Genomic DNA, 27,394 nt, shown 5'->3' with positions numbered 1-27,394 from the left:
TACTTGGAGAATCTCCCAATTCATGATATTCCAAATAATTCTCCAGAAGCATCAATTCCTCTCAGGTACATACTACTCATCTCAAATATTTCTCTTTGTATGTATAGTTTACCACAAAGCCCCCCACCCCCTGAGTATGAAATAGAAAATTCTTTGCTGATCTTACCATTTCTACTGTACTGGAACTATGCATCCTAAAATAATTCTCAAGCTCTGAATCATCAACTGTAGGTTGTAGTTCCAATTCTGAAGTTAAATAAAAAGAGAAATGTAAAAAGTTCAGAGAATAAATGGTATGTACAAGGAGTTAACAGGCAAGGATCCTTCTTTTCAAATTAAGCACATTAAGAAAATAAAATAAAAGCAAGGGCTGGAAAGTTGGCTCAGCCATCAACCACTACGGCTCAAAACCCAAAATAAAGTGTGACAGACATAATGGTGCAAAACTGTGATCTTAACAAATAAGAGGCTAAGTCAGAGAATCTTTTTTTAAGTTGAGGGCAGCCTGGGCTATAATTATAAGACTGTTTCAAAAGTAGTAACAGAAAAACAAGAAAAGAGGAAGAGGCAATGGCTCATTGGTAAACCACGAGGACTCAGGTTTGAACCCTATAGCCCACATTAAAATGCCAGGCATGGTGGCACAAGCTCACAATTCCAGCAGAGACAGGCAGATTCCCTGAGGATGACTGCTCAACCAGCATAGCCTGGTCAGTAAATCCCAGATCTCAATGACAAATATGGTCTCAAAATATAAAGTGGGGGCCATCTTGTCATCACACTTGACAATCTGAGTTTGAGCCTTGGTATTGACATGGTAAAAAGAGAAAACTGACCCTGAAATTGTTCTCTGACCTCCATAAGTGTGTTGTGATGTATACACACACTCTCCTACATGATAAAGAAAATAACTGCACAAAGAGTTTTAAGGATTTGGTTATGTTAAAAATTTAGCACTAGGACTGCTCAGTGGTAGAATGTTCCTCACAGGCCCAGGCCCTGGGTTCAATGCCCAGCACCTCTAAAACAAAACAGCTGTAATTAAAAAACAAACAAACAAAAGAAAAAATGCAGACAACATTTTATGTACTGTCTTACAAACGTATCCTGTGACAGTTACAGCAATAGGAAAGTCAGAAAGGTCTGGAAAAACAGTTAATACTGAAATACTAAACTTAGGAAGGGAAACACATGGTGCATAGGCATGTCTAAATAGGTAGGACCAATAGATTATGTATGTGAAATGGAAGATTTCTTTAACTGAGAAAAATGGCTTCAATTTCTGAGGCCAGTACACTGTACAGTACAGAAAGTTTGATTGTAGTCGCAAAACAATACTGAGCTTGTCAAACAAATTTCTCCACGCATACTCACGTTGAGGAACTGTGTTTTCCACTGTCTCCAACTCTTCTTGTTTTAACCAGGGGGTCGGACTGGGAATGAAGAACTGACATCCTGCATATTCAGAAACATATATGAGATGCTCAAACAAGAGAGGACAAACTTTCCTATGGCCAAGGAAATCACAGTTCAAATGAAAGCAAGATACTTCTTTCAAAGTAAGTAAAAATGCAAATATGGGGGAGGGAGGACTGTAACTTAACATGCATGAGGCTCCTGTACCAGAAAAGAAAAGACAATGTTCCAGGTCTTACTAGCTCTCAGAAATTGTGTCCTAAAAAGACTGCTTTGCTCTTTCCTCTAAAAGGCAAATGCAAGCTGAAGTACACGTTTGAAAGGGGCTACAGCTCAAGGGGAGGGCATTTTCCTAGCATGTAGACTGGGTTTCATCTCCAGCAACACACACACGCATGCACATACTCTTGACAAAAACAAGTCTACTATGTTGGATACAGTGGTATATGAAATTTGAAATCATATAACTTGGGAGGATGAGGACGTGAAGTTTAAAGTCAGCCTGGACTACACACAGAAGATTCTGTTTCCAAAAATAGAGGGTAACAGTGAAGGTAAAGAATAGAGAAGAAAAAGGGGGAAGAAAAAAAATTAAAGAGTAAGGAAAAAAAAAAAGAAAAACAGAGACATGGTGGCACACAAATCTAATCCCAGCACTTGGGTGGCAGAGACAGGCAGCTCTTTGTGAGTTTTAGTTCAAGGCCAGCCTGATCTACACAGGGAGTTGAGGACAGCCAAAACTATGTAAATCAAGCCTGTTTTTCTTTTTTTTATACTAACTACAGTTTATTTACTTTGTATCCTAGCTGTATCCCATTCCCTCCCAACCCAGCCTCTCTCCCTCATCTCCTCCTTGCCCCTCACTAAGTCCACTTATAGGGGAGGTCCCTCCTCCCCTTCCATATGACCCTAGCTCAGGTCTCACCAGGACTGGCTGCAATGTCCTCCTCTGCGGCCTAGCTAGGCTGCTCCTCCCAAGGGGGGGGTGGGGAGGTCAATGAGCTAGTCATAGAGTTCATGCCAGAGACAGTCCCTGTTCTCCTTACTAGGGACGCCACTTAAATACTGAGCTGCCATGGGCTACGTCCGAGCAGGGGTTCTAGGTTATATCCATGCATGGTCCCTGGTTGGAGAATCAGTCTCTGACAAGCCCCTGTGCCCAGAAATATTTGGTCCTTGTGGAACTCCTGTTTTCTCCAAGTCTTACTAACTCTCTCTTCTTTCATATGATTCTCTGCATTCTGCCCGAAGTTTGGTTATGAGTCTCAGCATCTGCTTTGATACACTGCTATGTAGAGTCAGAGGCCCTCTATGGTAGGCTCCTATCCTGCTTCTTGTTTTCTCCTACTTCCAATGTCCATCCTATCTGTCTTTCTAAGTAAGGATTGATTTTCTTACTCTGGGGCTTTTTCTTTTTAAGAAATGAAAAGAAACAAAAATAAAATCTGAGTTATCATAAAAGAAACTGCTAAGAAATATCTTTTCTTTTTTTGGCTTTTGAGTCAGGGTTTTTCTGTACAGACTTGGTTATCCTAGGACTTGCTCTATAGTCTAGGCTGGATGCAAACTCACAGAGATCTGCTGAGATTAAAGGTGTGCACTACCATGCCTGTCAGCGGGCATGGATCTGAGACAAGCTAGGAATGGAAAAAAAATATAATCAAAATGTGTTGCATGACAAAAATTTTCTTTAAATATTCAACATCCTTAGCACTGAGAGACATGCAAATCCAAACCTTGAGATTTCATTTTCTCCTACTCTCAGAATGACAACCATCAACAAAATAGCCAATAACAAATGCTGAAGGAGATGAGGGAAAGGGAGCCCTTAGTCACGGGTGGCAGCACTGCAAATTGGTGCAGCCACTATGGAAATCAGTGCAGTGAACTCTCAAAAGGTTAAAAATAAATCTACAACATGATCCAGCTATACCACTTCGTGGCATATGCCTAAAGGACTTGAAATCCTATTGGATACAGACATTTACTCAACCATGCTCAATGATGCTCTATTCACAGAAATGGCTGGAGACAGGGAACAGTCTAAATGCCCCTCAACTAACAAATGGATGATGGTGGTACATAGAACTTATGGTGAACTTTACAGGTAAATAGATGGAATTAGAAAAGATCACAGTGTATGAGGTATACAAGACCCATAAAGATGGACCTCACGTTCTCTTATCTGAGGCTCTTAGTTCTAAATCTTCAGATGTAGGTATTCTACCTGGAGTAACTGCAGATACCAGGAAAGTATACAAGAACACTGCCAGAGTCAGGAGAGTGGGGTAGTAATTAATAGAGGAGAATAGGAGAGTGTAAGTGATCTGAACTGGGAAATTAAAAAAAAAAAAAAAAAAGGAAGACGGAGGGCTTTAATTAGGAAGAAGAAAGGAGAAAATACAGAAAGAAGGAAGAGGGTAAAATAACAGTAAGTAAGAAATCATACTACTATCTACCTAAAAATAACTGTAACACACATTAGTCGATATATAGACATAGATACATAGTTTAAATGGAATTTTCCCACCTGGGCTGAAAATGCTCCTTCCAAGAGCCACAGACCATCTAACAAAATCTCAACATCAGGCACGAAAAGCCCTCTTTTTGAGCTGTTGAACAAGGCTGTCCAAGGGACTCTAAAAACATTACACACTATTGCTGCTGCCCTCGGTTGCCCAACAGAGATAGAAGGTTAAGTTCCTGTCGCTGAAGTCACCATGCGCTTCATACACCAGCCTATAGGTGCTGAATGCTTCTTCCCCGAGGACCTGCTTTCATGGTACCAGAAGGTGCCATACAGGCTTCCAAAACAAGGAAGCAAACAAGAGTCCAACCCAGCTATGACACCTCTGAATCACAACTACCATGGCATGATAACTATAAGTGTACAAAAGTAACTTGCATACCCTGGAAGTAAGCAACAGCTAATTGGCCTTAAGACCTAATCCACAAGAGGGAAGTCATGCCTGGTACTGAAATCACAGATCTTGGGAGAACCCACAGCCCCCACTTTACTAAACCAGCATAATCCAACCAAATTCTAAATATTAGTCCTTACACCCACAGATAAGTGTAGTCCTCACCCCTCACCAAAGAAACATCTCTCTGCAACAGACGGAGGCTATTACAGAAAACCACAACAAATCAAAGTGCAGAGCCGTGTAGCTCAGTCCCAATGGATACATACATGTACAAAACAACCTGCACCTACGGTTCAAAGAACATTTTAGAAGAGAAGGTGGAAAGATTATAAAAGCAAGAGGATCAGGTAGTTTGCTGTGAGATTGTGTCTCTTAGTAATGTCAGAAGCTATGCACATAGTCTCAGCAACAGTGCTTAAACACGAGCTGGACAAGGAGGACACTAACAGACATGACAATGTGGGAGGGCAGAAGTTCATAGGCCTCAGTTCTACACAAAGAACTATAGACAACTAAGGAATGTGAGAGGCAAAAACAGTCCTACCCAGGGCAAGAGCACAGCAACTCGTTATCCAATACCAAACAGTCAGCCCTGAAAATATACACATACAAGTAAAACTATGCAGACTGCACAGGTTGTATTTATATATTTAGGGACACACACACACAAACACACACCCTACAACAATTAATGAAAAGAGACTATGAATTTGAAGAGAGTGAGGGGTATACTGGGAGGGCTTGGAGAAAAGGGAATGGCGAAATGGTATAATTGTATTATAATCTCAAAAAATAAAAAAGAATTTAAGGAAAGGGAGAGTAGAAAAAAGAAAGGGAAGAGAAAAGAATTGCCATTAGCATGTATTGCAGCAGGAATTTTATTTCTTGGAGCTGGGAAGATGGCTTGTTGGTTAGGAATGTTTTCTGCATAACCACAGGAACCTGAGTTCTTATTTCAACAACCCACATAATAAGCCGAGCATAGTCTCAAATGTGCCTGGGGCAGGATAGGAATGTTGGGTCTTAGTGGCTGAATGACACCAGAAGCTCTAAGTTCAGGGACAAATCCTGCCTCAAAGGAGTAAGACAGTGACAGATGAAAACAACTAATTACCTCATCTGGTTTCTGCATGTGTGCATATAAACACCCCCCCACACACACACCCACACACAAATTAGAAAAGCTTCATTATATAGCCCTGGATAGCCTGGTCTAGAATTTGCTATGTAGACCAGGCTGGCCTTGACTCAGAGATCCACCTGCCTCTGCTTTCTGTCTCTCAAGGGCTGGGATTAAAGGTGTGAGCCCCTTTACCCCATCCTCGTATAAAAGCAGTTTCATTTTAAAAACTGATCTGTTGTTCCACTACATTCTTAATTAACACGATCAATCTCTAATAAATTAAGAAGCATGTAATATGTATCTGTTTCAAAAAAGGTAATGAGGAATGCCCGCAGCCTTACCTAATGAGGTCAAGTTTTCATAGTTCTCCAGCATCACCTCTCTGTATAGGTTTCTCTGAGTCAGGTCCAGCAAAGTCCACTCATCTGGGGTGAACTCCACAGCCACATCATCGAAGGTCACTGAATCCTAAACCATTACACACATGTTGGTCTGAGCCCACTAACAGTCCTGCTTGGTACTCAATGCAAATTAGAAAGGTGGGCCTAATACCAAACATGGCTTGTCAGGTCAGCCTCAATCCAACTGCCGAGTTCAGTGGCCCAGGAACTCTTCTCTCTAAATCCACTCTCTGCTGACCTACTATCACATGACTTTAGCATGTGATAGTAAGCATGATTTCTACCAGCACAGCCAGGCTAGAAGCTCTTCTGTTCCTACTGTCTCATGGCAGCAAATTCTTAAGCAAACTGTAGATAATGTGATAAATAGATCTCCTTAGGAAAGGGTGCTCTCACCTGCCTGAGCATCTGTCAGAGCACTCAACAAAAGAAAACAACATGCAGTTATCAGTGAGGCTCAAGATTAGTTTGTGGGGGCCCATGTCTGTAATCCTCAACACTGGGAGGGAGGTTGAGATCAGCTGAGGCTATACAGTGAGTTCAAGTTTAGGCTGTATAGGCAGACCCTATCTAAAACAAACAAAAAGATTAATTAGTGAAGCTGGGGATATAGCTCAGTGGTAAAGAATGTGCCTGGTATGGAGAAAAAGGCCCTGGTTCAATCCCCAGCCAAGCAAACATATTAGTTATTGATTACAGAAAAGCTAGAATAATTTGCAAGGTAATATGTCACCAATATAAGGCTCTGCTCCCCAGGGAAATTCAACAAGGCACTCTCCATGCCCCAGTGAGAACGCACTTCCTTTAATAAGCCCTACAGTCAAGGCTGTCTAGATTCTAGACTCCAGGAGTGTATCTAGATCATAGCTGAAAAGGTTGTATTTGGTAGAATGATATCCTTTCTCTTTACCTGGTAACAATTTGCCTGGTTGTCAGTGACTGTCCCTTCTACCTCTGTGTTTTCTCCGTAGATGCAGACAGGCTGTCTAGAAAAAAGGCCTGATAGAAAAGAAAGATGGCATCAAATCTCAGAGCTGCCAGGAATCCCAACATTCACATGTCATGAAGTCATCCCACGCTAGTGTGACATCCCCCATCATCTGTACATTCATCAAACCATATAAATGTATGTTCCTATCCAGAAATGCCACAGCACTTGCACCTCCCGTGGAGCCAGGAAGCAGGCTGGGAACTGTGCTGCCCACTGAGGAAGGGAGTGGTCTCACTTTACAGATAAAGGAACTTAAAGTACGAAAAACACTGACTCCTGGGGTGGTGAGATTGGGCATCAGGTCAATGCAAGTGCTCAGACTGATGCCGAGTTTGACCCCACAATGGAAGGAGAGAACTGAGCTCAAAAATGTCCTCTGACTTCCACATTTACCCACACTCATACAAACACACGCACACAATAAATAAATAAGTAAATAAACAAAAAACACATGACTCTAAATCGCCCCAAGTGACAGAACTCACGACAATTACACATCATCTCTTCGGAAAGTCACACACACTGGGCCCTAAATCACAGAGCACTATTACATGGCCCACTTCAGCATTTTGTAAATGAACAGACAAGACTACTAAAGCCCTGCCCACTGGACTTTGCTGTGTAGGAGAGACCTAAAACAATCTGAAAAAGAGCTTCAACAAGGACTTACCATGGGACAAATCAATGGCTGCCATCCCGTGATGCTGACGGTGAAATGTGCCTGAACACTCCCTTCCCTGATGCCAAGATCACTTCGGGACAGCTTATGAATCTAAGTGGACAGAGGCAATCTCCATTCCTCTTTATACAGGGTTATATGGAGTCCTGTTCACATCAATCATTAATCAACATCGAACATCAGTCAGCAAACATCACACAGTAGTGCTCACTCTCTGCAGATAATATATGTGAAACCCACCAGCAAACATCTACTCACTAACAATAGCTGTACGAACACCAATTAACATTTGCTAGTTTTATCAGAAGTTGTGCTAGGACCTATACCTATATAAGCTCATGTTATCATAACCATTCTACAAATTAGATAACATTGCCCATGCTGAAACACCCACATTCAGGCAGCACTAGTAATCAATCTAGTATTACCCAGTTTGGAAATGAACTGAGACTTGATGATGCCGAGTTTGTCCAGAAAGCTTGACTTTCTATGATTGCTACTGCTCCCTAACTAAAGAAGACAAGGACCCACCCTCCCACTCTTCAGGCATAACTAGTTCCATATGTAAACAACATTGTATGTACATATTTGACTTAATTTTAAAAACTAAAATATTTTTAAAAATCAACATGACCATTATCTGACAACTCTCAAGTGTGTTTGGCACAGGGCCCGATGGTACACACTTATAACATTAGCACTTAAGAGGCCAAGGCAAGAAGACTTTAAGTTAGAGCCTCACCTGCAAAAAGACCTTTCTTAAAAAACAAACAAAACAAAAAAGCAAATCCCCCTCCCCCAGGTTTGGAATGGCTTGTCTACTGAAGCTACTTTACTTTTTCTTTTCTCTTTAAGAATAGTATCTCACACATTGTGATAAAAGAGCTGGCCTCAAACTCACCACGTAGCTGAGGATGACTTTGAACTTCTGATCCTTCTACTTCTATTTCACAACTACTAGGTTTATAGATGTGTTCCACCATGTCTGTTTTATGTGGTGCTGGGGATAAAACTCAGGGCTTTGCGTATGCTAGACAAGCACTCTACCATGAGGCTACATCCCCAGCCCTGTGTTTGTAACTGAACTGTTCCCAGGGCCTCAAGCTAAAAACACACTCTACCACTAATCTACAGCCTAGCTTGTCAATCTTTCAAAACTACTAATCTCAATTTATTATAAACATAAATCAAATATGTCTGGAAAGAATGTAAGCATCTGAATTTTTTTATTAAGAACTAAAATGGTATTTTCAATATAGCGGTTAAAATAAAAACATTATTACAAATAATCTTACCTCTTCTATTTCATTTACTGTAGGTACTGGAAGTTTATTTCAGGTCTGGCTTATTCTTTAATTCTTTCAGCAAATTATTAGGAAGTCCTATTCTTGTGGTAGGCATGAGCAGAGCAGGGAAGGACACAGAAAATATCCTGTTCTGTAAAGATCTAGAAGTCCTATGGGGAAATATAATCATAACAAAAGAACCGATATATTACTTCATAATTGCTACAGGGAAAGTCAAGCAGGTGAGAAGAGTCCTGCATAAGCATACACAGGAAGCACAAAACTGCAAACTGGTTTGGGACAAGATGGCAACACAAAAAGAAATCCAACACTGGCTGTATCATCCTTGACACAGAGATTAGCACAAGAATTGACAGGAACTGAGGGCAGGAGGGATGGCTCCCTGTCTTAAGGGCACTCGGCTGCTCTTTCAAAGGACCTGGGTTCAATTCCCAGCACCCACATGGCAGCTCACATGGTGTATCTGTAATTCCAGTTCCAGGGGATCCAACACTCTGTGAGGACCAGACATAACAGCGCACACACATGCAGGCAAACCACCATTCATATAAAATCAGAATAATTTAAATTTTCCAAAAACAAACACTGAAGAGAGTGTTCAGCCAGTAAAGCACTTGCCATGAAAGCAAGTGGGTTCTAACATCAGTACCTACACAAAAATCTGGACATGAGGCAAAGATAGGAAGATCACTGGCCAGTCTCATCAAATTAGAGAGCTCTGGGGTTAAACGAGAGATCCTGTCCCAAAACATAAGATGGATGAGGACTAGAGAGATGCCTGAGCAATTAAGAGCACTTGCAGAGGCACCGAGTTCAATTCCTGGACTCCACATCCAGCAACCACTTGTTAACTTCAGCTCCAGAGAAATCTTTTGGCCTCTTTTGGCCTCTGAGGGTGCCCATACACACATGGGAGACAAAAACACAATAACAATAAAACTAAATCTTTAAAAAATAATAAGGTAAAGAGTAACTGCAGAAGACACTGAACAGTTTCCTCTGGCCTCTATACATACACATACATACATACACACACACACAAACACACACACACACACACACACACACACACACTCAGAGCACATTTCAAGTACTAGAGTCTTGGTTGGAAAGTAGAATCACACATAAATACCCTTTCTTCTTCATACAGGTCAGAATCCACCAGATTCTTTAGTATGGTATACCTTCTAAAATAAAGAGTGTTAGGTCCCCCCACCAAGAAAGTGTCAATTTTCATCTTTTTCTTCTTCTCTTTATCTACCCTGATCACAACAGGAAGACTTGGTTGGCCTTGAACTCACAATCCTGCCTCTACTTTCTGAGTAGAGTGTTACCATGTGTCATCCAAGTCCTTCGTTTTGTGATGCTGAGGACAGAACCTAGGACAACAGCACAACAGGCAGATGCTCAACCACTAAAGCTGCATGCCCAGCCAGGGGTTGGCTTTTTCATTTTCAAGCTTATTTTCACTTCTCCAACAAATTTCCTTTTTTTTGTTTTTTTGTTGTTGTTATCTTGCAATATATAGTGTAAAGACCCATGAAAGTCAAGTGTGATGGGGGAGGTTTTGTAATCCCAACACTTTCAAGACAGAAACAAGAAGACTTCAAAGTCAGCCTGGACTAAATAGCAATAGTTTCTAACTTTTTAAAACACTAGACCCGTAATCTAAGCTACTGGGGAAGCTGAAATAAAAAGATAGGACCTAAAGTTCAAAGCCAGCTTAAGCTATAGAATGAATTCAAGGCCAGTCTGGGCATGTTAATAGGATCCTGTCTCAAAAGGTCCAAAGGGCTAAGGATGTAGCTCAATATTAGAGCACTTGCCTAGCAAGCATTATGTCACACCTTCTAAATAATAAATGGCCGGTGAGATGGCTGGGCAGGCAAAGGTTCATATTGCTAACCCTGATAACCTGAGTCCTATCTATTGCCAGGTCCCATGCTGAAACTTCTCCTCTGACCTCCACATACACACTGTGGCATATGCGCTCTTCCCACAAATAATTACAAGATTTCATAAAGCCAATAGAACAGCCAAGCTAGTGCTCTACACAGGGACATTTCAATGAACGCTGAAAGTCCCATAGCTCATTATTCACCAACCAAATTCATTGACACAAAATCCCTATGAATGAATCCCAAATGCTGGAATAACTAATGTCTAAAAATCACATTTAGACCACAAGGACAGATAGAGCCCACTACAATTACCCCTAGAATCCTGTCCTCGGGTCGCTTGTTAACCCGTGCTGGGGTCTCTCAGATACAGGAAGCAGCAGCTCCTTACAGTGGGAAAGGTATCAAGTAAACCCCCATGAATCACATGGTTATCTGTGGGAGACGGCAATGCTAAAAAACGTTGCCTTAAATGCCAACAGCAGCAGCTAATTGTTTGCTTTTCAGCCAATGCTCGGATAGGTGGGCTCATGCATGCTGGCTAAGTACTTTCCCACAATATCCACAACCATGATGGTATCTTCTTACTTCATAGCCCAAACTGGTCTCTAACTTACAGCAATTCTGTCTCAGCTTTTTTCAATGGAATGTTTTGTTTTCTTTTTGTTTGATGAAGTTTTTTATTTATTGTTGTTTTGTTGTTGTTACTGTTGTTTTGGGTTTATGAAATGGCTCACTGGATAAAAGTGGATGCCATAAAGTCTAACAATCTGAGTTTGATTCACAGATCTCCAAACTGTCCTTTGGCCTCAATGTGTATGTCATGGCATAAGCATACCTCAGTACACACACACAAAATAAATAAATTTTAAAAAGTTAATTTTGCAAGTCTTTTTTTACTTGTGTATGCAGTTGTATTCATCTGTGCAGACAAACGTGGAAACCAGAAATTCATGTTTGGTGTCGTCCTCTATGGCTCTTATTTTTTGAGACAGTCTCTTTTAGTGAACTTTGGGGTTTCTGTTTAGACTAGAATGTGGCAGGTCAGTAGGCTTCAGGGATCTAACGGTCTCTGCATCCCAGCTGATAGGGAGCCAAACCCACCCACATTCTTCTGCTTGCGCAGCTACCAGATAAGTCTTTTTTTTTTTTTAATCTATTTATTACATAATGTTCTGCCTACATGCCAGAAGAGGGCACCAGATCTCATTATAGATGGTTATGAGCACCAGGTGGTTGCTGGGAATTGAACTCAAGACATTTGGAAGAGCAGCCAGTGCTCTTAACCCGAGATCTCTCCAGCCCCTCAGATAGTCTTTTAATGTGCTTGTGTCAGAAGCATGACTCCTAATACAAGCATGTTCAGAAGTGGGGTTTTAAAACTGATGGGCTCAAAAAGGCTCTAACCTCATCAATGGTTCATCAATCTGATGTACTCAGAGCTTGACAGATATCTTAATATTCTGTTGCTGTGATAAAATACTCTGACCACAGTTACCTAAGGAAGGCAGAGTTTATCTGGCTTACAGTTCTAGGGAACAAACAGTCTGCCATGGTGAAGTCATAATGTAGGAGCTGGAAGCAGCTGGTCACACTGAATCTGCAGTCAGGAAGCAGAAGTCAATGAATACTGAAGCTCAGTTCCTTCATCCTTGTCCAAGACCCAGTCTATAAACTCCTGCTATCTATATTTTGGGTGCCACCCACCTCTATTAGCCTGACCTAGATAATTCTCCCATGTATGCCCACAGGCTCCTTTCCTGGACAATTCCAAGTACTATCAAATGGGAAATCAGTATAAACCATCACAGGGCCTTAGTGAGAGACATGAGCCTTTTTATAGGCTTTCACTTTCAGCTCTCCACTGGTTTGGTACAGTTCCTTTGTTCTGTGTGATTCCCTGTGTTTTACTCTATGTGTTTCTCTCTGGCACCTGTGACTAAATCTTTAGTTCACGTTTCTCCAGTGTAAGTTTTTCGGCTATGTCAAAGTGATCCCCTAAGACTCATTCCCCTGTTGGGAGTAGGCCACTGGGGACTGCCTTTGAAGGGTATATCCTGTCCCTTGCCCCTTCCCATGGTTTTCGTTTTTCAGTTCTGGCTGCCAAAAGATATACAACCTCCTTTACTGTATGCTTTTGCATCTTGATGCTCAGCCTCACCTAAGGCCAAAAGCCATGAGGCGAAGAGATCACAGACTTCTGAAAAATAGGCCTAAATTCATCTTTCATAGACAATAGTGTTGCACAGTTCTCCCAGGTTTCTGTTCACTGACAAAACACAGGGGTTTTTCCTGCAAGTCTGGGTGGAATACATATGCAAAAGTCATGGAAGGATTTAACTGGTATCAAAAGGTCACTATCAGCCATGGCAATGAGGAGAATTTGAGGCACAGACCATTTTTATCACACTAGTGTATCTGGCTGACTCAGCTAAGTGATACTGCAGCATTAGAAAATACAAAGTTTTACTCTTATGATATTACAATACAAGGGTAAGAGCACTGTCTGCTCTTCCAGAGGACTGGGGTAGTTAGCACCCACATAGTGGCTAACTACTGGATCTGTAACTCCAGGATTAGAGGATCAAGTGTCATTTTATGGTTTCACAGGCACCACACATATGGTTCACGGACATTGGTAAAACATCAGTACACATAAAATACATAGTTTTTTAAAATTTACTATGCAGGTTGCCAGTACTACAGTTAGTACTACTTGCATAGAATGCACAAAACCCTGAACTGCACTTCCGGCACCACATGAACCAGGTATGGTTACACAAGCCTCTAATCCTAGCACTCCAGAGGTAGAAGGAGGATCATAAATTCAGGGCCATCCTCAGCTACATGCTGAGCTCAAAACCAGTCTGGGCTATATGAGATACCATCTTTTTAAAAAGATAACTTACAATACAAATTGTGTATGGAGGCCAAGGAGCAAAGACTGACTTTGAGGCCAGCAAGAGGAAAACTGAGAGACCCTATTACACAAAAAACAAAATAGGGGTAGAGCTCACTGGCAGAACGCGTGCCTAGTATTCCTCAGGCAGAGGACTTCGTTAGGAACTAAAAAAATACAATAAAAGCATACAATAAACTAGGCAACTCAGGGGCCAGAGATGCCTCAGAGGTTAACAGTATTTACTGCTCTTCAGGAGGCTCCAGGTTTGATTCCTAGCACCCATGGCATCTCACAACCATCTGTAATTATAAATCCAAAGAATCTGACACTCTCTTCTGGCCTCGCAAAGCACGCCATATACATGCATACAGGCAAAACACCAATGCAAATAAAACACAAAATTTAATTTTCAAAAATCTACACAATGAACTTAGTGAAGAATAAGAATGGGAAAGGTGAAATGGAGGGAGCTCTTTGGGCTCAAATGAAAGCCACTCTCTTCAACTTCCACCATAACCTGAGCTTCCTTGACCAGGGAAGCATTACGCCTACTGGTTGCTAAGGAGACAACCTTCGACCTCCTTGAAAACCCTCTTTCTAGGGAGTGAACTGGAAGTAGGGAGCTCATTTTTCTAACGAACTTTCTAAGGCACTTGGTGCTATCACTAGACTCACAGCTAGTACAAACCCTAGGGAGAATCTCCGACACGGGAGCCAATACCCACACACAAAAGAACTGCAAGCTAGAAGCAAGGCAGTGTTGTACACCAGTCTATACAATACGGCCACCGAAACCACTGACCACAACTAACAAGTAAGACAGCCAGTGGCAGGTGTAGGCATAAGTATGTGTATTGGCCGTATGCAAATGCATGTGTACATGCTGAGGCCAGAGGAGAATGAATGGACAGCCTTTGATCTATATATACACAAAACACATGCATACACACAGAATAAAAGCAGGAGAGTGGCTGTTAAAAGTCCCTAACAAGGGCCATGAGGAAACTCAATGTACAGTTTTCAGATAACATGAACCAAAGCTGTGCTACTTTCCGGATAACGCTACTCTCAAAAGGAGGAACATCCTGGCCCTGGCACATGATAAAGGCTGTGTAACTGTAAGAGAGCAATATACCAAATGGCTGGAATTTCCTAAAATTAGTGAGTCACTCGACCCACCAACCATATGTTTGGGCATGCAACAATAATCTGCCATCAAGTAGAATAGTACAGAGGACTAGAGATATGGCTCAGAGGTTGAGAGCACTGGCTGCTCTTTTCAAAGGTTCCAAGTTCAATTTCCAGCAACTACATGGTGGCTCACAACCATCTATAATATCTGGTGCCCTCTTCTGATATACAGGTGTACATGCAGGCAGAACACTGTATACATAATAAATAAATCTTTAAAAAGTAAAAAAGGAATAGTACAGAAACACTGCCCTCAAGCTGGGTGTGGCAGTAGTGCATATTTGTAATCTCAGGCACAAGAATGACAGCCTGACAGTCATACCAAGACCCTGTGGCAGAAAGACACTGAATGGGCTGTTGATATGATTCAGTGGGTAGCACGCTTGACTAGCATGCATAAACCTGTGTCCTACCCTACCACTACATACACCCAAGGGTAAGAGCATATGCCTGTAGGTTCAACACCATGAAGGCAGAAGCAGGAGGGACAGGGGCTCAAGGTTATCATCCATGTTCAAGCCTGGTCTGGACTATATAAGACCCAATCTTCCCACAAAAAAAGAAGAAAAAAAAAATCACAAAATCCTAAGATCTGTTGATTCCAGTGAGCAAAAGTAAACTGGAAGAACTTTTGGTAAGAGCTTGTGATAGATTATGTCAACACTGTTTCAGTTGCATTGTTCCCGAACTTAGGACAAGACCCACTTCACAAATAAGCCTGCATGAAATCACCACCCGAAAGGAGAGCAAAGAGATGAACATGAACATCTCTGGTCCCACTGAACTCTGAAGACTTTTTATTGAAAATTATCCCAGTGCTGAGGGCTAAGGAGTAGACAAGCATGAAGCAAGCAAGCATGAAGACCTCAGTTCATAGTCCCAGAAATCATACAAAACCCAGAAGCAGCAGCAGTAGCAGAGATAGACATCTGTAAACCAGGGTGCCTACAGGGAGGTAGGAAATAGAGATAAGCAGCCCAGAAATGCCAGAAAGTATGGCAGACATAAAGGAAAAACAGACTCTGCCTCAAAACAAGGTAGAAGGCAAGGGCTCCTATCTGAGGTTGCCCTGACTGCACACTCATATACACACACCTCATATAAACACATATCATACACACAGAGATTGTTTTAAGATTTTTTTCTTTTAGATTTATTTATTATTTATACAGCATTCTGCCTGCATGTGCCTGCACACCAGCAGAGGCTACCAGATCTCATTATAGATGGTTATGAGCCTCCATGTGATTGCTGGGAATTGAACTCAGGACCTTTAGAAGAGTAGCCAGTGCTCTTAACCTCTGAGCCATCTCTCCAACCCCAGAGATATTTTAAAAAGAAAAAAAAAAAAAAGGATAAAATGTATAATTAAAAGAAAATGTCAGTATAGAACCTCAGTTGTTGGCTGTTTGCCTTGCCAGGATGCCTGTACACTGACTCACAAGGAACCGCCAATCTTTTGTCTGGGCAATCAAGAGTGTACAAAGACAAGATTGCTGACAAGGACATCTGCATGACGCTACTATGAGCATAAGAACACATACTTGGAAGACTAAGGAATTTCAAGTCAGCCTGGGCAAGACAGTTAATACTGTCTCTGTCTCTCTCTCTCTCTCTTGCTCATACACAAACATTCTGGATTGCCTTATCTGAAAGGATACAAGGTATCAATGTATTTGTGACCTGTCCCAATCCCATCAAAAGTGACCTAAAAGAGTAAGATCCCTAAAAAAGTAAGATCCCTGGCCGGGGATGCACTCTGTAACTCAGTGCTCACCTCAAAACGTCAAGGCTTGGGTCCACCCTTAGCACAGAGAACAAGGGGACTTACCTAAGTTGTTTGCATGCAGTGCATCTTGGAATTCCTCCTTCTATTCAAACTAGCCCTTCACCTCCCTGAGGAAGTATCCAGAGTAACTCAGCTCCTGGAACTCTTGAAGAATGCTGACATACCCAGGGAGCTGGAATTACTCTTTGGGTTAACAGCCAGACATTTCCTCTGCCAAAATGAACTGCCAGAGAGACGTGAAGGGGCCAGGCAGCTTGAAAATGTCCTTATCACCTTCTGTGGTTTCTGAGGAGCTACCTAGGCATACACAAAACTGAAAGAGCTCTGGGCCAGGGAGATGCATTGGCCGACAAAGGTGCTTGCTGCCAAGCCTAATGACCTCTGTAATTCACATGGAGAAAGGAGAGAAATGACTCCTTCAAGTTGTCCTCTGAGCTCCTCCCTACATACAAAAAATAAAACTAACAAAAAAAATTAAAGAGTTCTTAATCAAAACATGTGTATTACTGAGCAGGTCATGGGGGAAACAACTTCAACAACTACTGGCAAAATCCACGAGATCCCAGTGTAACCACACGCTGTAACACAAAAGCAAGGGGTGCTTCGGTGCTTAAGATGGAAGCAAATGCGCCTCCTACCAGTACAATCTTCAGGTTCCAAACTGTATGTGTGTGGGGGGGAACATATATATATCAACTGGGGATCAACAGAATAGGTGCACTGTGGTAAAAGTGGAATTTTGCAGTCAACAGAAAAAGTCAAAAATAGTATAAGAATATGGACCAACAGACAGGACTCTGAATAAGTCAGACATTACAGAGTGAATGTCTATTCCAGGAATTCGGAGCATATGAAGGATAAAGCACAGGTCACCTGCTGCTGCCGACCAAGTTACATGGATCAAAAAGGCACACAGAAGCCAGCATGGTGACGCCCACCTCCCATGCATTCCAGGAGGCAGAGGCAGGTGGATCTCTGTGAGTCTGCGGTTACCCTGGTCTACAAAGTGAGTGCAGGACAGCCACTATCCTGTCTCCAAACACTAAAAATGTCTACTGCTCTTGGCGGGACCTGAATTCAGTTCCCAGCACCACATCTGGCAACTCGCAACTGAGTGCCTGTCACTCAGCTTCAGAGGATCTGATACCCACTTCTGGACTCCACATACATATATAATTAAAAATAAAAATATCTTGAATAAAGGTACATATAGACGGGAAGATGGTCCAGTCAGTGAAGTGCTTACCATGAGAGCAGAAGGATCTTAACTCAACACTCATACCCATGTGTGGGGTGCTGGGAGTGGGGGAGCCAGCTATGGTGATGTTGGCTTGTAATCTCAGCAGACAAGGCTGCTGCAGGCAGATGCCCAGCCAGCAGATCTAGCCTAATGGATGAGCACCAGGCCAGTAAGAAACCTTGTCTCAAAGGAAAAGTGAACCAAGATCCTAAGAAACAACATCTAAAGTTGGCCTCTGGCCTCCACATATGAGTATGTATGTGTTTGTATGCATTCCATTTCTTGTTTTTCTTATGTATGTGTATATGGTTTGCATATGTAAATCCCTCTTCACATGTGGGACACTGTCAATATTTTCTACAGGAACAGAACTTATAAAATGAATATATACATATACACACACATATATGTATATGTGTGTGTGTGTGTATATATATATATATATATATTTTTTTTTTTTTTTTAATTTACTTATTAGAGTGGCTTACAGGCTGAGGTCCAGCTAGTCCAACAATGGCTACATATACCAATGGAAGGTCCAGGAATCCAGTAGTTGTTCAGTCCACAAGTTTGAATGTCTCAGTTAGTCTTCAGTATATGCCAGAATTCTGAAGAAGTAGGTGCTAATGCCAATGAAGAAATGGACTGGCTAGCGAAAGTGAGGACAAGCAGGCAGAAAGAAAGCTTCCTTTCTCCATGTCATTTATATAGGCTGCAGCAGAGGTAAAGATGGATCTCTCATCCCTCAAAGGTATACCCAACAGCTTGGATTTTCGTTAATTTCAGAGGTAGTCAAGTTGACAAACAGGAACTGCCAGCACAGGCACACGTTAGGTGCAGGTGCATATGTTAGTAAGGAGGCCTGAATTTGATTATCAAGAGTCTTCAATTTCTCCATCTTGAGAGCTTGCAGATTCTGTTAACCTAGCCAGCCAGCTTACTTAACAGATCCTTTATCTCTGCCTCCTAAGTGCTAAAATTACAGACTGGCTGCCACCTCCCCCCACTCCCCACCCCCCAATATTTATGTGGGTTCTAGGATCCAAACTCCATTCTCCAGAACCCAGAAGGGGCTTTTTGACCACTGAGCCATCTCCTTGGCCCAAGACTCTGTGTTCTAGTGCACAGTAGATGTTCCCTGAGGTCCCAGGTATTTTGTAGATCCCAAAATATGCAGATGTTTAAATTCCTTATATAAAAAGCACAGAGTATTTGTGTATTAGTTATGTACTTCTTTTATGATGAAAGAATGTAACTCAGTTGATAGAGTAATTGCCTACCATGGATGAAGTCCTGGGTTCAATCCCGGGCACAGTAGAAGGCAGGTACTGGCACATGCCTGTAATCTCAGCACTTAGGAGGTATAAATAAAAGATCAGGAGTTCAAGTCATTCCTGAGACAGACAGTGGTATCATATACTTCTAATCGCAGCATTCAGAGGAAGAGGCTGTCAGATCTCTGATTTTGAGGCCAGCCTGGTTTATAAAGTGAATGCCAGGGCAGCCAGGGTTACACAAAGAAACCCTGACTAAAAAAAAAAAAAATTATTCCTAGATATTTAGTTCAAGGCAAGGCTAGGCAACGTGAGACCCTGACTCAAAAAAAAAAAAAAAAATCTTAAAACAATATACATGTTATGTGGTTGTTACACTATTTGTTAAGGAATAACGGTGCAATACTGAGGTAACCACTGAGTCAGGTAAAGGTAGTATGTAGCTGGAATACCAGCACTCAGGAGGGTGAGGCAGAAGGAGTGTAAGTTCATGGCCAGCCTGAACTGCACAGTGAGTTCCAGGACAGCCTCAGCCAAATGAGACTTTCCCTGCAACACACCTGCATCCCCACCCCAAAAACCAAAAACCTACAAATAAGTGTGGCGATGTGTGCACGTAGGTCAGCGGGCAGGAAGACATATTCTGAGCTACAGATAAAACTCCCTCCCAAAAAGAAGACACAACTACCTACACATGTCAGAACAATGAAACACTTTGTTAAACCTATAGAAGGCTAAACCAGAACTTACCTGGCATGGTCTCCCCACAGAACTTGAGCAGGAGAATAGATGAATACATAAGAAACTGACTCACACAAATTTTTACCTAGGTTTTAGACTCTAGGGACTGCAATCCTCAGGAGACACTGGAAATGACAATGTCATATGGTCATCTGAGCTTTGTCTAGAACCAAGTATCTAATCAAAAGACAAATTGGCACTAACCTACTGGCTGCAGAGATTGCTCCCAAGTACAAAAGAGATAGTGGGATACAGGGATACATTCAAGGCACGAAGTAAGTCTGGAGTCTCATATACTTCCATGATGAATAAAGTTAACAGGAAGTGATAACTAAAAATAAAACAAAGGGGCTACAGAGATGGCTCTATGGTTAAGAATGTACACTTGCAGAGAATCAGGGTTCAATTCCCAGCACCTACGTTGGCAACTCAAAACTGCCGTAACTTCAACTCCTCCAGCCTTTTGGACAGACAGGCGCACACACACAAGCACACACTTAAGAATCCATAAAAAGGAGAAAGAACGGAAGTCACTCTGAGAATGAAGGGTATTCTAGCAGATATATAATCCAGAACAATGTTCTTCCTGAAGAAAAATAAGGAAACAATACCCGAAAAAGCAACAACAGGGAGATTAAAAAAAAAAAAAAAAAAAAAAGGTAAAAAGCCAGGGGTGGTAATATACACCTGTAGTCTTAACAACTGGGAAACTGAGGCAGGCGAACAGGGAATTTCAAGGCCAGCCTAAGCTACATGAAAGAGCTGCAGTCATTTTCCACTACACCGTAATAACTGCGTCCAAGCACTCAATTCCCTTTCCATTTTTCTTACACTAGAGATTAATCTCATGCTTAACTATCCTTTGAAACAGCCTCAGTAAGCCCACATTGACCTTACATTCCCAATTCTACCACTACCAGGTGCAGCTTCTAATTCAGCTACCACCAACCACCATTTCTGGTATTAGAAATGGAACCTAAGGCCCCATACACTCCTGCTAAGAGAGCCACCCCTCTTTTTACTTATTTTTAAATAAGGACTCACTACGTTGACCAGACTGGCCTTTAAGTCACTTTATAACCCTTAATGGCCTTGAATTTTCAATGTGCTTACCCTGACATCCCAGTAGCTATGATTACAGATCTGAGCTGCCAGTCCTAGCTCCATTTTAATCTTTGGGTAACAACACTATTCACTCAGAATGTGTCTCAATGTGAGCATTAATGAACATGGCCTGTGATAGGGATACCATGTCCACTAAGAGCTGTTTCTCCTCACTTTGGAAGGAGTTACAACTTCCTTTGTACATAGACTTGTTTAATTACTATTACAAATGTCAAATACATGTAAAAGAGCTGAGCAAGCACACTGAGGAGTGCTGCAGTATGCCTCAAGTTCTTTAACACACATTACAATACGACACTAACTCTTTCCCCTTCCGTCTTTACTACCTGCTGCATAGCTCAGGCTGGTCTTGAACCTGATATCTACCACCCTAATCTTCCAGGTGCTAGAATTACATGTGTCCATCAACCTACTCAGTCCTGTGACATTTTAGGCCAATAAACTTGTTAAAACTTATTAGGCACTAATTAATAAGGCTATACATGTTCTCTTTTTATTTTATTTAACTTTGCTTCTGTTGTTTTTAAAACAGGGTTTCTGTATAACTCTGGCTATACTGGAATTTACTCTGTAGACCAGGCTGGCCTTAAACTCAGAGATTCACCTGCCTCTGCCTCCCGAGTGCTGGGATTAAAGGCATGCACCACCGCTGCCTGACTTCTCTTTATTTTTTTAAACAAGTGTTTTCTATGAAAGTCAGAATCCATGGCTTGACTGGGGAAGGCTTTCTGTGTAAGCCAGACATGTAGTTCAGGGGTACAGCACTTGTTAAACATTCACAAGCCCCAAGGAGTAAAAAAAAAAAAAAAAAAAAAAAAAAAAAAAAAATTCATCTGTATGTGGTATGTATCACTGATTTTCCCCTCCAATTTATTGTAAAATGATTCTCCTGTCTCTACACACTGAGTTCCATGATACATTAACACACACTGTAGTCAAGTCTATGCAGGACTAGAGCTGGAACCTAGGGCTGCCTACATACTGGGCAAGCACTTTGTCAACTGAACCATATCCCACTTGTTTCTAATTGAATACAATTTTAGTAATTGTTGTGAATACTTGTAATAATATTCATATTTAAGCAATACATGTTTTTACTCTTATACTATGTCAGGACATTCACATTCAAATATCTAGCAGATACTACCAATAGCTAAGATTGTATTTTCACTAAACTCTGTCACCAGGATTATATAAACAACTTTATCAACTATATGGTGCTGGAGAGATGGCTCAGAGGTTAAGAACTATATGGTAACAACTCCTTATTATTTTATTGTTGTTGGTTGGATTTTCTGAGACAAGTTCTCATGTAGCCTAGGCTTACCTGGAACTCACTATATAGCTTAGGTTATCCTAGAATTCAAGATCTTCGTGCCTCCACCTCCCAAATACTGGGATTAATTTACAGGTATGTTACCACTATACCTGGCTTTCCCTCATTTTTTTTTTTTTTTTTTTTGGCACCATCAATTTTTAATCTATGTCCTTTAAAAGGAAATATGGAAGATAACATGAAGGGGCAGAGGAAAAGAAGAGGAAGGGATGGTGGGATTGAGAGAGGATGGGGAGGGGGCTACAGCTGGGATATAAAGTGAATAAACTAATTAATAAAAATAAAAACAATAAAAAAAAAAAAGTAACATGGATATTGTCAAGCCAAAAAGCATCCCTGGGTATTTTCAGATATACCACACCAGCAGGGGAGTCTTCTGGTCGCTTACCCCTGGAGTGGTTCCAACTCATTTGCTATCTGTAAGCAGTCCCACAGGACTGGTTCCTCCTGTAAGAAGAACTAGAACATTCCCCCAGGGAAATTGAGTCCTAGTTTGGGTAGGGAAAACCCAAAGTAGTCTAAAAACCACTCTTAAGAGGTTTTGACTGTTTAGGAACCCAAACATTTCCTAAGATTAATAACTAACACATGTGAGTTTTCTATCCTGTTTTGTTTGGTGGTTATTTTATTTTATATGTACTTGTGTTTCACCTGCATGTATGTCTGTGCACCACTTGTGTGCCTGGTGCCCATGGAGGCCAGAAGAGAGCATCGGATTCCCCGGAAATGGAGACACAGATGGTTGTGAGCTGCCATGTGGGTGGTAGAAATCGAACAAAGGTCCTCTGCAAACAGCGTTAACACTGAGTCCATTTGTTTATTTAGATAGCGTCTTGCTGTCTTGCTATATAGCCTTGAGTTACCTGAAACTTGCAGAGATCCTCCTGCCCGTCTCCACCATTCAACTGCTGCGATAAGTTTGTGCACCACCAAAAAAAAAAAAAAAAAAAAAAAAAGTGAACCGTCAAGCCTGGGATTAACTCTTGAGGCTCTCCTCTGGCACTATACAAATATAATTAGTCACTGCTTACCATGCTCTCCTTAACTCCTCCGCCCTTCTCTTTCAACACGGTTATTCCTATACCCTGTCATTTAGTCTCAACTTAGATAGAACTCACTTCTCTTGAGAGTGAGTATGATCAAAATACATTTTATGAATGCATTAAAACGTCATAATAAAACCCTTTATTTTTACAATGAATATATTCAAATAAAAAGGTATATGAAACAACTGTGCTGGGGGAGAGGGAGGAAGAAGCAGCTCCAGCAGCTGCTGCCCCAGCCCCAGCCTCAGTGTATAAAGGTATCCGCCACCTAACCTGAAGACCTAAGGTTCCTGAAGTTCCATTCCCGGGACCTACATGATGAAAGGACTCTGACCTCCTCACACGCATATATACATGCACTCACGTGGACAAATAAAATGTAGTTTAGGAAGTAAAATGACTGAGGATACAGCTTAGTGACAGAGCATTTATTTATCATGTCCAAGACCCTAGGTTCAACAACCCCTCCTCTCAGAGTCAGTCTCTCTCTGTCTTTCATACACAAGCATACACATACACTTCTTACATTCATGTACTCTCATATGACAAAAGTGTATTAACTCAATAACTCAGTACAGTATATTAACTTCCAGAGCTCTGATCAATTTGTAATATTTTATTCTGTATTATAAGAACAGGCTTAGGCTGGATTTTTTTTTTTTTCACTACATCCCTCCTTCATTGTAGTGCTGAGGATAAAACCTAGTCTATGGAAAAAAAAATCTTAAATGGAGGAAATTCATGCCAACACAAACAAACCATCAAAATATACACAGAAATGGGGAAAAATACACACCTCCTTAAAGATAGCATGGCTGATCTTGGTTCAAAGACCCTAAAAGCCATCTGAAAATTTCAATGTAAGGATCTTCAAGAGTACACACTGCTCTTCCAGAACCAGACATACAGTCACACCAGGTGGCTCACAACCTCCTGTAACTCCAGCTCCGATCCCATGCCCTTTTCTGGCATCCCAGGGCACTGCAGTCCAGGGCATAAACAACACCTCAAACATAAACATCTATTTTTTTTTTTAATAATAATTTTTTTAAAAAGCCTTTAAAGAGGTCTGGGTTTATACCTCAGTGGTAAAGAGCTTACCCCAAATGCACAAAGCCCAAGATTCAATTCTTATTACAAAAAACAAAGAAAGTTTGAAGAAATCTTAAATGCAAAAACACTCAAAAACATATTTGTTAACAATTAAGACTTACGATTTCACACAAAGAAGATATTAGATAACATACTGTTTTTAGTTGTCTTGGTTGAAACTTTACTATTAAGTTCTTAATGGGTCAATATCCTCATTTTTTAGAAGATGCATTACCCATTATGTAAAAATATCATGCCTAAAATTCTCAACTTACTCTCAAATAGTTCACCATAAAATCTACTTTTATTTATTTTTTTTTTCCTTGGGAAAAGCAAACAGTTCAATCAGTACTAACCTAACAAAGCCTCCATTTTTTAAAGTCTGCAAGGAGGCACAGGCCTACAGCGTTCAGACAATGGCTAACTATTTGGGTTATGGGTGTAGCTCAGCAGGAGACTGCTTAGCATCAGGAGACTTTTGAGTTGCACCCCCAGCACAAATGAGAATAACTTGGCATCCTTACTTTTCTTCAACACAAAGACCCGTGCAGGGTCTACACGTTACGTTATTATTTACAGACAGATAAATGCAGAAGTCTGTAACAAAGTTACTTTTTTCTTTTTTAATCAGAATGCAATGTGTCTCATGTAAACAGATGTCCCACGACAGAAAAATTTTCGGATGAAACACTCCTTTGCACAGTCACGAAAAAAAAGAAAAACAAGAGGAAAAGACTGTCCTCACCCACCTTTCAGCCAAAGCTCAGGCGCAGCAGAAAGAATCGCCCGGTCCGAGGATGGAAGATGCAGCGTCTCAATGTGATGCCAATGGCGGAGAGTCTATTCTTTCTGGGGAGGGGGGGAGCAATTCCACAAAGGTTACTTTGCACGGGCTTTAGAGAAAGGTGGGCGCAAACAACTCAGGGCTGAGTCCTGATGCGCACTCGGGCCGCGGCACCTGGAAGGGCTGCAGAGCCCGGGAGGACGCGGGCCCGTACGAGCAAAGACCCGCCCGCCTCCCCGCAGAGGTCTACCGAGTGCTCTCCCTCCCCGTGCCGGGCCCCGCATCCCCTCACCGAATCCTCGCCGAGCCAGAGGGGAGAGCCCTCGGACAAACGCCGAGAAGGTCTCAAAGCTCTGGGAGAAGGGGGAGGGGGCCGCGTGACGTCACTTCCGCTTCCGGCTCCGCGCTCTCGGCCACGTTGGATCTCTCCCGGCTAGAAAGAAAAGCCTGTTTGTTGCCGCGTCCGGACCGTGGCACCTTTTTTTCGGGTGGACTCGTAAGGGGAGTAGAGGCTGGAAACGAGTCGAAAGGTCGAAGTCAGACGCGAGGCCTTGATGGGCGGGCGGCGCGGGGGCGGGGCGGGAGGCGGGACCAGGCCGGGGTGCGCCACGCTTGATGGCGGACCGGTGGGGCGAGGGTGGGGGTGGGGACGCCCCCGTGGAGATGCTGCTGACAAAAGCTTTTCTCTCTCGCCTCTCCCTCGCGCTCGGCGTGCCCTTAGCCGTGTTGCATAATCTGCCAACCTAGGAAAGATGATCCGTCTGGCCCATTGAGTCATTGCTGCCTCCTTTCTGCCGACCTGTCTTTGTGTGCCTTCGCACACCGTGGTAACGCTCTAGTCGTTGATTCTGTTGGGTTTTCAGGATAAAGATACCACCACCACCACCCAGGGCTCAATTCGTAGAGCCCGTGCCTAGCCTGCACGGAGTCCTGGGATCCATCTGCAGCACGGTGGGATGGGATGGTGCCCGCTTGTCATCCCAGGACTTAGGCGATGGAGGCAAGAGGTGAAGCAGCCTCAGCTACATAGTATATTCGAGGCCAGCCTGGATCCATGACACCCTGTCTCTGAAATCACAAAATAAAGGACTTTTGGTTTTTTGGGTGTTTTTGTTGTTTTGTCTTGTAAATTCTGAGTCTTTTGAATTTTCTTTGTTTTCCTTCATTTAATGTTGCTTATTTTGGGTTGTGGGCATGGGGAATAATGCTAGGGGCTTGTGTGTGTCTGTGTGTGTTTTCCACATTGAGTCAGGATGTTTTGTAGCCCAGGCTAGGCCACCAAGGGTTGACTTTGAGCTTCTAAGTCTCCTGCCTCCTCTTAAATAGTGGGATAACAAGCACGCCCAGCTTGGCGTTTAGAGAACTTATTCCCCACCCCAAGTATAAAGTTTTCTATTTCTTAGAATTTAACAAAGGAACCAATCATTCCTACTTTGCAAAGTAATACTGGTAACGTGCATCCTAAAGTTGTGCCACAGGCCTTTTTTTCCTCTGGGTCTCACAGTGAGTTTTCATTAGATGGCCCTTGGGGAGTTATTGTGAATACTGATTTACTGGCACTTTTTTTTTTTTTTTTTTTTTTTTTTCCCTAACGTATTATTCTTGAGGACTGAGAATGCAGTTTGGTGGCAGAGTACTTGCCTGTTACACCCAGGACTCTGGTTCAATCTCCACTGATGCCCTTTTTTTTTGTTTTGTTTTAAGTTTTTTTTGGACATGAAGAAGGCTCAGCCTTTAAGGGCACTTGCTGCTCTTTCAGTTCCTCGCACCTACTTGATTTGGCTCAAACTGCCGGCAACTCCAACTCCAGGGGATTTGATGCCCTATTCTGGTTTCTGCAGACACACTCATAGGCACATACATAAATAATAAAAATAAATCTCCCTGGCTGGCCTGGACTCGCTTTGTAGACCAGGCTGGCCTCACACTCACAGAGATCCACCTGCCTCTGCCTACCTGAGTGCTAGGATTACAGCTGCACGCCACTGTACCTGGCCTAAAAATAAATCTAAGAAATAAAAGTTATCCATAGGCCTTTCTGCACACTCCAGAGACTAAGCCAGCCTGGATCAAAAGTTGGAAGCCAACTGAGTTCAACAGCAGCCTGAACTACTGGACTGTATTCTCACACATAC

General features: G+C 42.1%; 1 protein-coding gene and 1 long non-coding RNA gene across 4 annotated transcripts in view; one reads left to right on the top strand and one right to left on the bottom strand.

Annotated features, from left to right (window-relative positions):
• LOC129672015 (zinc finger protein 426-like) overlaps positions 1-25,822 on the bottom strand; it is a 57,491-nt gene extending 31,669 nt beyond the window's left edge. Inside the window, exons 1-9 of one of the 3 annotated variants that reach the window (XM_055601213.1) lie at positions 25,552-25,822; positions 25,225-25,324; positions 23,201-23,245; positions 8,830-8,990; positions 7,526-7,680; positions 6,775-6,863; positions 5,805-5,931; positions 1,375-1,455; positions 167-246 (exon numbers count right to left, since the gene is read on the bottom strand). In XM_055601213.1, the coding sequence (XP_055457188.1) occupies positions 167-246; positions 1,375-1,455; positions 5,805-5,931; positions 6,775-6,863; positions 7,526-7,550 (402 nt within the window). In that variant the 5' untranslated portion in view covers positions 7,551-7,680; positions 8,830-8,990; positions 23,201-23,245; positions 25,225-25,324; positions 25,552-25,822. The remainder of the gene's footprint in view (positions 1-166; positions 247-1,374; positions 1,456-5,804; positions 5,932-6,774; positions 6,864-7,525; positions 7,681-8,829; positions 8,991-23,200; positions 23,246-25,224; positions 25,325-25,551) is intronic. The other 2 variants (XM_055601209.1, XM_055601210.1) reach the window with 2 other exon arrangements.
• Positions 25,664-26,364, top strand: LOC129672017 (uncharacterized). Its single transcript, XR_008719451.1, has 2 exons — positions 25,664-25,789; positions 25,981-26,364. It is a non-coding gene; the product is annotated as an uncharacterized LOC129672017 (long non-coding RNA).
• Positions 26,365-27,394: the final 1,030 nt, after the last annotated feature.

The sequence above is a fragment of the Psammomys obesus genome, unplaced genomic scaffold (assembly GCF_907164565.1).
Source record: "Psammomys obesus unplaced genomic scaffold, mPsaObe1.curated_primary_1811, whole genome shotgun sequence".
Classification (NCBI taxonomy): domain Eukaryota; kingdom Metazoa; phylum Chordata; class Mammalia; order Rodentia; family Muridae; genus Psammomys; species Psammomys obesus.
The sequence above is the reverse complement of the archived record's forward strand: the minus strand, read 5'-3'. Positions and strand labels throughout refer to the sequence as shown.